The sequence below is a fragment of the Trematosphaeria pertusa genome (genome assembly GCF_010094035.1).
Source record: "Trematosphaeria pertusa strain CBS 122368 unplaced genomic scaffold BU26scaffold_4, whole genome shotgun sequence".
Classification (NCBI taxonomy): Eukaryota; Fungi; Ascomycota; class Dothideomycetes; order Pleosporales; family Trematosphaeriaceae; genus Trematosphaeria; species Trematosphaeria pertusa.
This window is the reverse complement of record NW_022987215.1, coordinates 2,241,922-2,255,653: the sequence shown is the minus strand read 5'-3', so window position 1 is coordinate 2,255,653 and position 13,732 is coordinate 2,241,922. Positions and strand designations below refer to the sequence as shown.

The window sequence follows — 13,732 nt, the reverse complement described above, 5'->3', positions numbered from 1 at the left end:
GGCATGAGAGCCTAGGTTTCGGGCCGGAGTCCAGAAGCGGAAGTGTTATCTGCAGATGCGTTACGGATCTGCACGACAGGCAACGAGGCCGACGAATCTAGATCATCCACGTTATACCATTGTGAGACAACCCAGAGAAAAAGAAAGGAGGAAAGGCAGCCTCACCTGGGCCTCGTCGTTTGATTGAACCGGAAAGTGCCGGCTTGCGCCACCTACCAACCCCATCCAGCCTTGCTACCCCCCGCATCTCCATGGTGTGAGTGACAAGAAAATTGCTTTACATAGGCCTTAGGTAATGAACAGTAGTATGTTCACGTTCAGCCGCGCCTTCCAATTCACAAGGCTAGAACCCGCCGAAGACGTCAGCGAGGCTATCCTATCACCGCGCTCGCGTGTCAAACCCCACACCGACAGCGAAGATGGACTACAACTTCGGGGGGCAGATGATGCAAGTCGTTGAGCGAGAGAAAACTCTGGACCATGATCATGCCGATGAGCAGGAGCAGCAGCCTGGAATCAACGCCTCGCACGTTGAAATGCTAGAGTTGGAAATCGAGGAACTGACATCCACGCTGGAAAAAGAAAGGGCGAAGTTTAAAGAGCTTGAAGCTGGCTGGCGCGAACGGAATCTTGACCCGCAGACGGAACATATTGGCGTCAACCTTACCCATGTAGAGATGCTTGAGCTGGAAATCGCAGAGTTAGCATCGGACTTGGAAGAGAAAAGAAAGGAGTTAGGAGACCAGGAAGCCACCTGTGCGAAGCACTTACGCGAGCTGGAGGACATGTCGACGCAGCTATTAAATTGCCAAACGAATCTTCAAGAGGCGGAAAGAAAGCTAGAAAGTGCAGCCACAGAGACCGAAGAGAGAAACAACGAGCTCACCAGTGCCAAACAAGAGCTTCTGCAGTGCAGGCAGCAATTCGAGCATGCCGGGTGGGAGAAGCAATTCGAAGCAGAAGCCGAATACGCTTCCACCACGGTCCCGATCGCCGAGCTAGATTCAATCCGCCAACAGCTCGACGAACGAACATGCCAGTTCATTGAGCTCCAGGAGCGCTATGAGCTCCTCCAAAAGAACTCAACCACCAAACATTTAAGGGCGCAAGTCAAATCACTGGAGGCCGAGCTCCAAAACAGCCGCGCCGAAGCCATCCAAAAATCCACAGAACTCGACGTCCTGCGCAACTACTACAAAACCGTTGAAAAGCGGAAAGCCCAAACAGAACGCGAGACCAGAGAGACAGAAAAGCACCTCGAACTCAAGATCTCAACGATTGGAAAGTTAACGGGCGAGAAAGAAGAATTGGAAGCAAAAGTGCGGAGGATACCCGGGCTGGCGATGCAGATATCGAAACTAGAAGTAGCTATGGGCAAACTGGAGGCCCAACGAGAAGCCTCCGAGCAGGAGAAAACAAAGCTCGCCCAGCACATCTCCGCCCTTGAATCTACGAACAAGGACCTGGATGGTGCAAACTCAAAGCTCGAGAAGAAGAACAAGAAACTGAAAGACCAAATTCAAACCCTCGAGACCAAAGTCTCGCATCTAGAGCAGGTGCGTGCGCACATCGGCATAGTCTTCTGCGTCGACCTCAGCGGTTCTCTATCCGGCGACCTCGAACAGCTCGCTAAAACCGCGTTTAGGCAAATTATTAATGCCCTTCTTTCCAAAACCAAAAGAAACGTCCACATCGGTGTCGTCGTCCACGCAAGCAGCATCAGCATTGCACGCCACATGAGCTCGGTCGACGCCTCAACAGCCAGCATCCTAGACTTCATACCCGGCGGCGGGACGGAAGATTACCGCGCAGCATTCGTGCACGTCGTCTCGCTATTATCGACGTTCACGGCGGAGAATCCTGGGGCTGAGAAGTGTGTTGTAATGATTGGGGACGGAGAGGATGTAGGATCCAGGGGAGATGTTAGTACGTTGGTGGCTCAGGGCGTGAAATGCCATAATGTGGTGATTGGGAAAGAGTATGGTGGGCATTTTAGTACGTTGGTGGCTGGGGGATTGGGTTCGGCTACGTCGGCGTACTCGCACGCTACGGGTGGTGAGAATCTGAGGTATGATGGGGGCTCGGGATCCGTGGCCGTGTTGGAGGGAGCGGTCTCTGATATGCTTTTCGCTGGATGCAGGTGATGCCCTAGGAGTTATGTTGCATATCCCACGAAGGAATTCTTCACAAACAGTGATGATGTCACGCTACGGCACTTACGTAAGCGAGCGAAACTTACATCTCCAAAAGATATCTACATTTTCTTCCGCGCCACTCGTTCTAGACAGACCCTACAATGTAAATGCTGCCAGTCATTCCCAAGGCCATTCAACCTCAGTGCGCCAATACGCCTACCCACTGTACCTAGATGTGGGGACAAGATGAAAAGAAGAGTATGTTTCGCATCCTTCTCATGTAGCTTCTCTAACCAAAGCGATACAGGCATCGAATGGTGGCAAAGTCATCTACTGGTCGTAATTCACACTGATGGCATCGTGCTCCTTATCTGTGTAACGGCATTAGTCGCAGTCTAGTACAATTCGGGCGCGGAATGGCGTTTCAACGGACCTTTCAACGTGAGAGTGTATCTGATCCAAGCACTCTCGTAGGTAGCCTCAATGTTGAATGTGAAAGAGAAGTACCAATGACCCCCCATTCTCTTCTTTTTGCTGCTGAATAGTTTGCGTCCTAGATGAACACGATCCATGTCCACATCTAGTTGCGCGACCCGCTTGGTGTTGCTGTTCCTGTAGCGTGGAGCACTGCGGTCGACGGAATTATGGAAAATCTCAATTCGTGTGCCAGCGGGCATGCCACTCCGGACGGGGAAGTCGATATAGCACTCAATGTTTGAAGGACGATCCTCTGGATATGACTGGCCCTGTGAAGCCGCAAAGTCAGTATGGGCTCAATTTCCGCCTCATGGACTCAGATGCTGACCTTCTCGATGAACCATATCATGCGCTTGACCACGTCGCACCGCCACTTCTCATACCAAAACCTGAATTGATGGTCAGAGCGCCTTTGCGTAGGACGGCTGGTTCAACTCACTTTTTGCTTTCATCATCAATGCCAGGCTGGAAGGCTGTTATCAACTCTGTCCCGTAATGTTTCCTTGCCACTCGTTCGGATATATTCACTCTGGCCAGCCTCGGACTCGCCCGTGTCAGTCCAATCATGGCTGCGCCTTGTACCACTGCTGTCCAACCGTTACTTGGCTGTAGTACTCTGATCGAAGAACCGGCGGCAGCGCTGACGCGGTCCTTGAGATATTGGCTTTGGCCGAACCCTCCAACGAGCAGAACTGCAGCCACGCCTGTGCCGGCCAAAGATATCTGTTCTTGAACGAGCCCGAGGACATCCTTGATAATGGGTTCAAAGACCTCCTTCTGCATGTCGTCTTGAGGGATGCGAAATCGGCTCCGGCGTATGTTGCGGCTCGGGTCGTTGGGAAGCTCCACTCTAAGGGACATCGGCTCCCCATTTGGTATGAACGTTTTCTTATACTGACGAGGTTAGACTTCGATGCATGCGGATTGCAGATGCTCACTTACATCCTCGAATGCGTTATTTGCTTCAACTAGTCGGTCAGCCGTCCAATAGCTCTCTCCCAGTTTTTGCTTCAGGTATCGCCGGAAACGCTTGTTCAGCATAGACGAGCCACACTTCGCGCCGGTACCTTCGGTCGCTTCCCGGACTTGTAGACTTGGAGTGAGCTGCAGTATCTTGTACGATATGAGGTCGACAGTTCCACCGCCGGCATCACATACGACGAATGTGCCCCCTACATTCAACCTCGACTGACCGAGGTTGTTCAGCGTGTAAATGGCTGCGGCTTCCTATTATGCATTAGAATGTCTCCTCTCTGGTCGCAGGACACGTGTTTACCGGCTCTGAAACGAGGTGTATCTTCCTGCCTCTCGCAGCCTTGAAGCCTGCCCTTACCGCTGCTGTCTCGGTTTTCTGTTTGGCAGAGTTCGACCAGATAGCCGGAACTGTCAGTACAAAGTCCATGGGAGTACTGTCCACGACGCTCGACGATAATCTCTCTCTCAGGAACGATATCAAATGCTTGTATAAATACGACAAGTATAGCTGCGTAAGCTCTTCTGGGGGATGAGCATCAGCAGAATTGGACGTAGGATCATCGAGCTTGCTACCAGTTGTCAGTGTTCGCGTCCTAGAGCGTCACTGTGCGAAGAATCTCACAGCTTGAAATATTTGTTGCGTTTTGCTGTCTTGGGTATTTGGAAGCCCCATTGGAACCCGCTGGCTACGGTTCGCAACTCGGTAGGGACCTTGGGACTTGTGGTGGAGGATGCATGCGTAGGCCATTTGTCAATCACGTAGGGGTCAGCCTGGGCAAGGTAAGTGAATATCTCTCCCGAGTACTGTATGCATCAGAGGCGATAGAGAAGCTTACCCTACTAGTCTCTGCCCAGGCAAGCCCAGAAAACGTTGTCCCAAAATCTATGGAAACGATGATTCGGCGCGAATCCGACATTGTGATGGTTCAGAAGTTTCGATATTCAAACAAGGAGAACAAAATGCTGTAAGTACAATCTCATTTGACCTTTCGAGGAGGCTGGTGGTGCGCCCCAAAAGATATCAGGGGGAGACTTGACTACCTGTGCAGAGCCTCATGCATAGCAGGGCTCGGTCATCCCAAGGCCAGCGGATTACCGATCCGATGCTGGCGATGCCTTCAGCCTGCCTTGCCATGATCATGTCCTTCAGCCCCCACAGACAGGCTGCAGCCTCCATGAATAGACAAAGAGTGTGGAACATAATTGGGCAGGCTGGAGTCGTACTGCAGCTACAGATTGTGGCCTGAGTAGCTCATGACTCCCCAGCCTCCACGACAAATTCATCTCACGACATTCGGGGCCAAACCGCCTATCACTTCCTATCCTACTGCATCGCACCCAGCTTTCAATAGCGCCTATCTTCAGGCAGCAGCAAAATTGACAGTGCATGCAGGCGCCACTAGTCCTTCACTTCTTGGCAGCCTTGTTGCTTCGCCTGGGCACTTGTTCAAGGCGGTCTCAGCCGCATAGCCTTGTGCGAGATACTGGTCGGACGAAAATCGTCTTACCTCTGTCGACATTACTGACCCTCAAGGTGTTCAGCATAATCCCGGAATTAAATGGCCTCGGTAATGAGCGGGTGGGGCAATGTGTAAGAACCGGAGCGGAGGAGTCCCGTTTCTAACGCAGGCGCAGGAACGTATATTCCTCAGAGAGCCCTCGGCAAGCTACCGTGCCAGGTGCGTTCGATTTCGCCAAACCTCCACCAGACGGAATCCGTAATCCAGAAGAACCAGAGAGCGACTCAGATGTACCGATGAGCAACCCCTTTGAACCTACAGATACCGATGATCCGTCGCCTCCCACCAGACCTCCTGATACAGAAAGCTTCGGTATGAAGGCCGAAATATCAATACGACAGCAAATCTTGGAGGAACTTGAGGCGCTGAGAAAAGAGAGAGACCACTTGGAGAGCGAGCTCGGCGAAGCGAAGACCTGGAACCAAGATATGGACGACATGCTTGACGAGAGGCAGAAAGAGCTTCAGCGCGAAGAGAAAAAGCGAGCACATGCGGAGCGGCAGCTGCAAGAATGCCGGAAGGAGCTACGTGATCACAAGACACAGGCAACGCGCGTGCAGCGCGAGCTCGAACAAAGCACGCATCAACTGAGTAAAAAGCTCGAGGAGAAGCAGAAAAGCGAGCAGAGAACCCTGAAGCAGCTCAACCAAGCCCGAGACCACATTTTTAAACTCCAGCCTCGGCGCATGGATATCACTGAAACCGAGGCCCAAGAACAATTCGAGGACTTGTACAATAGAATTCACAGATGGGTCACGAATCGTCTCGAGGGCATTCTCGATGAATTGGAGAGTGGTCAGTTACGGAACCGGCCTTTTGCAAAGCCCGGGGCGAAGCGATTCCTGGGCTTAAACAGCGCGCGTGCGACGCAAAATATGTGGTGCGATCAATCCGACGAGTTCATCGTGATAGCAGCTATTATGCGGTTCCTCTGCCGGGCGTTCTTCAACCAGAGCTTTTACTGTCCGCTGCGAAGGCAGGGCGAGGAAAGCGATGCCGCGCATACCATCGACCGAATCGAAGCGGCTATGAGAGGTGTTCCGAGGGGTACGCTATCATATGTTGTCGCTCGAGGTCCATACTAACGGTGATAGACGCCGCGAACTGTCGCGACTGGCGTGTCGAAGCACTGACAGCCCTCGTCCACGAGCCCGGCTTCATCGAGCACCGTGCAAACCACGACCGCCAGAAAACAGAGGAACTCCTAACTGTACTACAGCCTCTGGTTCCGAGGACGGATGTCCAGGAACTCCGCGAATCGATTGGGAAGAACATTGTGCGACCGGCTATGGACCTAGCCCACCGCTTCCAATTGGCAGCAACTATTTTCTCGGTCCGATGGACGCAATTCGATGACGACCTCCACTGCGGAACGATCACTTCGGCTCGATACGACATGTCCTGCTTCACATCTCTGAATGTCTTCCTAGGCGGGAAAATTGTCGAACCCGCACCCGGGGGACATGCCTCAGAAAACAGTCTACATATGATGACGTACCTCTTCGACGTCGCGCCAGGCTTGTATTCGCAGGCCGTTGATAGCAAGAACCCGACCAGTCTAAGGAATATATGCAAGCCGAAGGTGCTTGTCACGGTCGGGGAGGGAGCCCTTGTTCCTCCGAATGAGGGCCCAACGCTCTTGCAGTGGATCCAGTCGGAGTCTGAACGGGACGAGACAGCGCCTGTGGGCGCTTTGAAGGACGTGAGAGTGGATGAAGAGAAGAGGCATGGGAAGAGGAAGTTGGGGAAGCCGGACAGGAGTAAATGGGGTTTTATGGGAGGCTCACGGAGGGGTGCGGGATAGAGTGTTTTGTGGCGATGAGTAGGCCACATGGATTCCGTTCAACTTAAAAGCGATGTCATTTCCGCTCTTTTCTTGAGATTTCCATCGTTGCGGCGTTTATGAATCAAAGAATGGCCCCATAGTGAGCTTTCATCACAATGCATCGGCTTGTGCGGGACTCAGAACCTTAACGTAAAGACGAGGCGAAAGCATCGCCAGTCAGCAATAGATGTCGCTACCTGCATACTAAGCTCTCTAAGCCCCAAGTAATCTACCACAACCGCCAAAAATTGCTAGACCTAGCTCTAGTCTTCGCCCTCACCCACCCCTCAACCGAGTACGCTCGCCCCCGCTCATTCCGTCCTTCCCTCAAGCTTTGAGACCTCGCCGGCATTCTCCCAGAAGACGTGCCCGGCCTCCCATCATCATCCGGCCGATCCCTGACTCTCCGCTGCTCGCTCATCTCCTCATAGGAGCTCGCCTGCCTCCTCACCGGCCCACTACTTCTCCCTCTTCCCACTCCATCCCCAGTGCCCTTCCGCTCCTCGCCCGCGTCCGCAGCGGCGCTCGGCTTCAGCGGATAAACATGCGTCCCCGCGGTCGGCTGCCCATCCGGCGGCACATACTGCCGCACAAAATAATCCACATACTCATCCGTCATGCCCAGCATGCGCGCATCGCGAATCCCGCTATTGATCCGCTTCACATACTCCTGCTTCGGCGCGCCCTCGCGCACAAACTCCGGGCTCAAGTACACCAGCACGCCCTCCTTCGCGGTGCCGCGGAACTCGCGCGCCGTGCCGCCCTCCTTCAGCGCGTCGGTGAGGATGCGCGCCGGCCCGCCCTTCTCCACGATCCACGCGATCGGCCGCCGGTACAGCGCCTTGGGCGCGCGGTGCACCAGCACGCTGCGGTACTCTTTCCTGTAGCAGGGCGCTTCGATGGTTGCAGCGCCGCCGCCGCGCGCGGAGGAGCAGTCGGCGGGGAGCACGCATGTTTTGGCGACGCCTTCGGATTTGTCGAGGCGGCGCTCGTCGGCGGCGTCGATTTCGTAGACCAGCCCTTCGACCCAGAAGCCGTGGCAGGGCACTACGTTGGCGTAGCCGCGCTGGTTGATCTGCCAGCGGAAGTGCTTGAGGGTTGCGCGCCCGATGTATTTGCTGTTGGGGCAGCGCGTTGCCATTTGCTGGAGCGCGAGGTTGCTGCCGAAGGCGAAGTAGTAGGTGCGGATGGGTTGGGGACGGGGCCGGGGCGGCAGCTCAAGGGGGGCAAAATTCGACATTTCTGAGACGGCGTGAAAGCGAGAGACGGGAAATGGTGAGCGTGAGATGTGTGAGAGGCCGGGAGGAACTCTGGATGCAGACTTTCAGCCTTGCGGCTCAAAAGATGGGACTTGCTTTTTGTTCGTCCGGCTGCCACGTAAGCTCAGCTCAGCTGTGGTGGCTGCGAGTCGAACCATGCAGCCAGCCTGCATATGTAGGAAGATAATCATGCGACGGGTACAGCCGCACGTGTAGTGGTGCCTTATACGAAATTCGCCGGAAAAGGAAAAGAAGGCAACCAATGAGTGTAGGCAGCACCTCAAGTAGGCTGAGATGAAACCAAGATAGCATCGACCTGGGCGCTTGCATATCAGCTTGCTCGAGCTCGACGGGGGCGGATGGCTATGCAGGACTGTGTGAGAGAACGCACGGATAGAGGGACTTTTCTTCCTATAGAGTGGCTTATGAGCCTGAGGCAGAGCTGCGGGAAGGGCGGACGGTTGACTGAAGAGATAAGGAAGGCTACACTTACAATCATCCTCATTATCACATCGATCATTACCACGGAAGGCTTCCCGCCGATCCCCTAGTTTCCGTGTCCAAAACATCCCCTCCCAAGCACCAACCATGCCCTACTCCAGTTACAACTTCGGCATAGAAATCGAAACCGTCGTGCGGCCATACGCCCGCCGGCCCAACTTCACAAACCAAGACTGGTACAAGCAGCTCGCCCAGCGGCTGGAAAACCGCAACATCCCCGCCGCGCCCGATCTGCACTCGCGCTACTCCACGCACCCCGAGTACTACAGCAGCAGATGGTTCATCACGCGCGACGGCTCGCTGCAAAGGGCCCACGAGGAGTTCGGTAACAAGTTCCCACCCCCACTGACTCCTATCACAAGCCCGCTAACAAATCCGTGAACTACACAGTTAGCATGGAGATCGTCTCGCCCGTGCTAAACACCAGCCGCGCCATCTCCAAAACGCTCTCCGAGTTCTGGGAAGCCATGAGCATCAGCTTCGAAGTGCAGAAGGAGAAATCCTGCGGCGGCCACGTGCACGTCACCCCTCCCTCCTCGACGTCGCGCTTCTCGCTCCTCGAGCTCAAGAAAGTCGCCTTCGCCTCCGTCGTCTACGAGCCCTGCGTGCACGCCATCCTGCCCGCGTGCCGGCGCAACAACCGCTACTGCGCGCTGAACTCGCTGCCGAACGGGACGCACGGCCTGGGCCGGGCGTGCGCGGCCGGGCTGTCCGCGAGCGTGTTGCGGAGCGTGAGGAGTAGCCTACAGGGGGTTTCCAGTGCGGCGGGGCTGCTGGCGTACATGCAGGCGTCACGGTATGTGATCTGGAACTTTGCGAATATATGCCCTCGGGAAGCGGGGGGCTCGTGCTCGGGGACGCTGGAGTTTCGGGGCGGCAGCCAGTTTCTGAACATGAAGACGACGCTGAAGTGGATTGCCTTTGTGGTGGCGTTTATCCATATGGCGCTGGACGAGGTGAGTGCTTCGCTTACTGCCTGACGTACTCCGACGTGGACCGGCTCTTCAGCTACTAAATCTTGGTCAGAACCTCCTAGAAGGCGGTGCATTCAACTACGTGTCTGCCTCGGACTCCGAATTCGACGCTCATATGAAGACGTGGTGGAAGTCCATCCGACGAACCGCCGCAAAGCTCAAAGTAATGCGGCATCTGCCGGAGAACTGGAAGCAGATGCGGATTGGTTAGGGAGACAAGAGAGAGCATCTGGAGAGGACCAGAGAGTTTGTAAGAATGCCTGTGTAGAGGAAAATATTCGATAGTGTTCTGTTGGCCGCTTAGCTTTTTGCCGTGAGAGTTAGTAGCAACCTAATTTCTGTTAGACTGGATCAGCTTCATTCCCGGGAGGGGCGTATTACGTAGAACTCACCATGACATTACCATACCAACTCTTCTTTTGCCCTGGACCATCCTCTTTTATCGCGCGCAGTCAGCCACGCGAACTAAGAATTGATAAAGCACTCTACTCTGGTATTACAGTACTCACTGTTTCTGCCTAGCCTATTTTCGAATGCGCAAAATCCGCCATCTTTACGACAGGTACTAGTACAAGAATACCTTCCGCCAAGGACGGAAGGCCAGTAACTAACCTCGCACCCATACCATCCATGCCCAAGGGGAAGCGTACCGATAAGAAACGCCTTGAATATGATCTATGGTATCCAAACCATACCGTCCAAACGCCTCGGCACCTGCTCATTATTTTCCTCGCAGCTTTATGTCATCATAGAAGCTCCGTTCGGCTGCTGTTGTCCGCCATACTGACCATTAGGAGGCTGCGGCGTGCCCGATCCCTGCCTGTTAAAACTATTCTGGGCCGCTAGACGAGCCTGCGACTGCGCAACAGCTTGTGCCTGTTGTCTGTCTATCATCATCTGTTGAGTGTTCGAGGATAGAGCATTATATCCCCCAGCTGCGGCCGACACAGGAGTTTGAGGCTGCGGGTTGCCATACTGTGACGGGGGATAGTAGGTACTTCGTATTTGGCCACCAGGAGCGCCAAATCCTGGCCGCGAGCCATAGCTCGGTTGAGTAGCCGCGGGTGCGGCTTTGAGTGGCGATGCAGTACGAGCGTGGGGACTCTGAGCTGCGCTGTACATTGGAGCCACATTCTGGGGCCGTTGATAGAAGCCGTTTTGTGACTGTTGCGGATATCGACCCTGAGAAGGTGTTTGAGAAGTGGACCCGAAGTATTGCGACGCGGCAGCTCCGGTGCCGTAGTTGCTCGGTTGCGCAGATCGCTGGGAGTAGTATTGGCCAGGAGTCGCCGCCTGACTATATGTTGTCCGCGACGTCTGCTGGCCGTATGCCTGGGTCGTAGGGAAGCTTGGTCTAGCGGTGCTGGAATAGGATGTGGTGGGAGTCTGATAGGCTTGAGTGGGTCCGGAAGACGAACGCTGATAATGGACGGACGGAGATCGATGGACTGATTGCTGTTGTGGAAAGTATGACTGGGAGGCTTGCACCGGGCGTGCACTAGAATGAATCGCGGAAGTGGGGCGAGTATATTGCGTGCTGGACGGCGGATAATGAGAGTGCGCCCCTGACCCGGTTGATGTCATCCGTGGAAGACTTGGAGGAGCAACCGCGGTTGCCGAAGAGGCTTTGGCAAGCCTGGAAAGGTGATCTTCTTCCAGAACACCTTTAATTTCCTTGTTCTCGATGAGGATCGTTCGGCTGATATTGAGTTCCTCCAGCTGGTCACCGTTGAGCTTCGCAACCGCATACGGCGGGAGCTGGGATATCATCAACGTTAACTGAGACTTTAGCATTTGGTAAACGTCAATTTCTTCAGAGGATGGCGTCGAAGGGCTACCAGCAAGCGACGCTAGCGATGAATTCTGGATCACAGGTGTGCGAGGATTGGTGGCCAGGGAGGAATTCCGTATCCTCTGGTGGGACGCTAGCGTTTCGAGAAGCTCCGATATTTCCTTCAGCACTTCATCAGTGTTCTTCTCAAGTTCGGTCTTCTCCTTAGGCTCCTCAAGCAAGCCTTCTTGGATCGGTTCGAATTTCTCGGCCGCTGCCTTGAAAACCTCCTCTTCGTCCTCAGCAACCTCATTGGCATCCACTTCTGAAGCGCCCTCTTCACCGAGCAAGGCTGGATCGATGGGAAACACTTCGTTGAAGCGCTTTTCGCCGACCTTCTGCCACCACACCATGTTCTTAGTTTCTTCTGGAATGATGGCAGTAGAATCGTCCCGTGTAGGGGCAAAGCTAGAGTATGCGCTGCGGAACAATGCATCTTCCTTTGCTTGTTTGATTGCCGTAAGCGTGGTCTGAGACGGCGGCTGTTGTGCTTCGCCAGTGCTGAGTGCCCGCTGCCTGCTTTTCTGTTTCGCGGTCGGCGAGGTCGGGTCCTTTGGCATGTCGACTCCACCATAGCCTAACCAGATCCCGGCGGCCAAATTCTGATTCGCGTACGAGTGCGAGCTCTTACGGTTGGGTTTTGGAGGCTCCGGGGGTGCGAAGGTGACGGTGCTTCCCTTCGTAGTAAGAGGCTTTGCAAGTTTGGGAGGGCTAAGCTGCGGCAAATGCGCGGGGGCTTTGAATAGCTTCCCAATGGTCGCATTTTCCTTGCTCTTCTCATCGGTGCTATCCGGCAGAGGGAAGACCTGGGTCGTCGATATGATGTTTGGCAGAGCTGACTCGCGCAGCGGTAACGTCACCTTCACGGATGTGTCGAGGGTCGAAACTTTGTGGGATGGCGAGACAACGCGGGGCTGCTGTAAGCTAGAGAAAAGCTGTTTCGGGCCCTGGGCGTTTCCAAAGATGGTGAGGACAGTCCGACTTTCGGGTTCCTCTTCCTCCTCCTTCTTGACCTTGACCATCTCTTCCTCCTCGCGCACCGCATCCTCGGGAGTGCGTTCTGATGCCTCTTTCTTCGCAGCTACATGCGCTCTTCGAACTTCCTCTCTGGTTATCAGACTCTTCAGCATCTTCCGGAACGCGAGCACCCTAACCTCCTGTGGGGACGGTTTGCCTGAGGGCTCGGTGGTACCGATGCTTGCGAGTATGTCTGCTGTTGCACTCTCGACATCCTTCTCCAGGGCCTCCAGCGACTCATAGGAGCCATTGTGCGCGAGGTCGAAGATGGTAGACGGGCCGGCGGGGGGCGTCAGCTTTGTGCGTTTGGAGTCGGCTTCGCCTGAGGACGCTCGAGTGGCGGAGGAAGTGATCGGATGAGCGAGGATGGGGGGTTGAATATCGTAGCTGCGTCAGGTTAGCAACAGGAATCCGAAGCCTGCGCCGGGGTGCGGATGAAGAGCGGTAGGGAGAGATAAGAATCAATACATGTAGAGCATTTCCAAAGCATGCGATATGAGCGCCCCGTACCTTTTCAGAACTGCGAGGATATCCTCCACAACGGGCTGCAGCGAGTGCGCATCGCCATTCAGCAGTTTCGCTGGCGCGGCGGTAGACGCGCCGTTGGGAAGGTTTGCGTCGGTGTCGGTGCGTTTCCGCTTCGCGAGCGAGGGCGACGAGGGTGCGGGGGGCAGCGACGGCGGGGTGAGGGCGCCGTTGGTTGCGGTCGCGGCCATGGTGACGGCGGGTTAGGGTCGCGATGCGGGAGCGATGCCGTCGAGACGTGCAACGCGCTCAGGGCGGCCAGAGTTCTGCTCAGGCGCTCGCTTTCACCATGCGGGCCGGGGCGGCGCGGGCGGAGGAACACTGCAAAGCCGGAGTGCGACCGAAGACAAATTGGCTGCTCGACTGGATGCGCGCAGGCTTTGACGGGTGGGCAGCGCGATGTGATGTGGAATGCGCGGTTGGTGTGGTTGAGAAGTTCGATGAAGGAACGCGAGGTGCCAAGGGATCGAGGGATGCGCCCCAGTTCCACGCCTGGACACTCACCCAGGCACAACGCAGTGAACGCGAGCACAGTCACTCCCGTCGAGATGGGGATTGCAAGTGAGTCGATGATTGATTGCGGCCCCTGTCATGCGTCTTCTCGCACGCCACGACGGTGTTTCTGATTGCTGAGATGTGTGGAAGCCAAATCGGGCTAGACGTAATATATTCCCTACACAGCTTAGCGCCAGA

The 13,732-nt window shown here is 55.0% G+C and overlaps 5 protein-coding genes across 5 annotated transcripts; 2 read left to right on the top strand and 3 right to left on the bottom strand.

Moving 5' to 3' along the window:
* Positions 1-2,247: 2,247 nt before the first annotated feature.
* On the bottom strand, positions 2,248-4,663 carry BU26DRAFT_517105 (actin-like ATPase domain-containing protein). Its single transcript, XM_033828491.1, has 8 exons — positions 4,424-4,663; positions 4,210-4,358; positions 3,889-4,156; positions 3,555-3,839; positions 3,052-3,506; positions 2,941-3,001; positions 2,569-2,881; positions 2,248-2,506 (listed from the first exon to the last, which is right to left on the bottom strand). Exons 1-8 carry the CDS (start codon positions 4,502-4,504, stop codon positions 2,466-2,468), a joined length of 1,653 nt encoding a protein of 550 aa, XP_033687504.1. The 5' UTR covers positions 4,505-4,663; the 3' UTR covers positions 2,248-2,465.
* A 237-nt stretch (positions 4,664-4,900) lies between these two features.
* On the top strand, positions 4,901-7,076 carry BU26DRAFT_549074 (uncharacterized protein). The gene is made up of 2 exons (XM_033831975.1): positions 4,901-6,154; positions 6,202-7,076. The coding sequence occupies exons 1-2, from the start codon at positions 5,344-5,346 to the stop codon at positions 6,909-6,911; spliced, it is 1,521 nt and encodes a 506-aa protein (XP_033687503.1). The 5' UTR covers positions 4,901-5,343; the 3' UTR covers positions 6,912-7,076.
* A 442-nt stretch (positions 7,077-7,518) lies between these two features.
* Positions 7,519-8,115, bottom strand: BU26DRAFT_379304 (uncharacterized protein; the record flags this gene model as incomplete). The annotated part of the gene is made up of 2 exons (XM_033822555.1): positions 7,519-7,773; positions 7,882-8,115. Coding segments are annotated over 2 exons (489 nt in total), but the record flags the coding sequence as incomplete, so codon positions are not given.
* A 463-nt stretch (positions 8,116-8,578) lies between these two features.
* On the top strand, positions 8,579-10,058 carry BU26DRAFT_517102 (uncharacterized protein). Its single transcript, XM_033828490.1, has 4 exons — positions 8,579-8,601; positions 8,684-9,017; positions 9,083-9,648; positions 9,719-10,058. The coding sequence occupies exons 2-4, from the start codon at positions 8,780-8,782 to the stop codon at positions 9,875-9,877; spliced, it is 963 nt and encodes a 320-aa protein (XP_033687501.1). The 5' UTR covers positions 8,579-8,601; positions 8,684-8,779; the 3' UTR covers positions 9,878-10,058.
* On the bottom strand, positions 9,961-13,630 carry BU26DRAFT_517101 (uncharacterized protein). Its single transcript, XM_033828489.1, has 3 exons — positions 13,025-13,630; positions 10,059-12,901; positions 9,961-9,997 (listed from the first exon to the last, which is right to left on the bottom strand). The coding sequence occupies exons 1-2, from the start codon at positions 13,228-13,230 to the stop codon at positions 10,405-10,407; spliced, it is 2,703 nt and encodes a 900-aa protein (XP_033687500.1). The 5' UTR covers positions 13,231-13,630; the 3' UTR covers positions 9,961-9,997; positions 10,059-10,404.
* Positions 13,631-13,732: the final 102 nt, after the last annotated feature.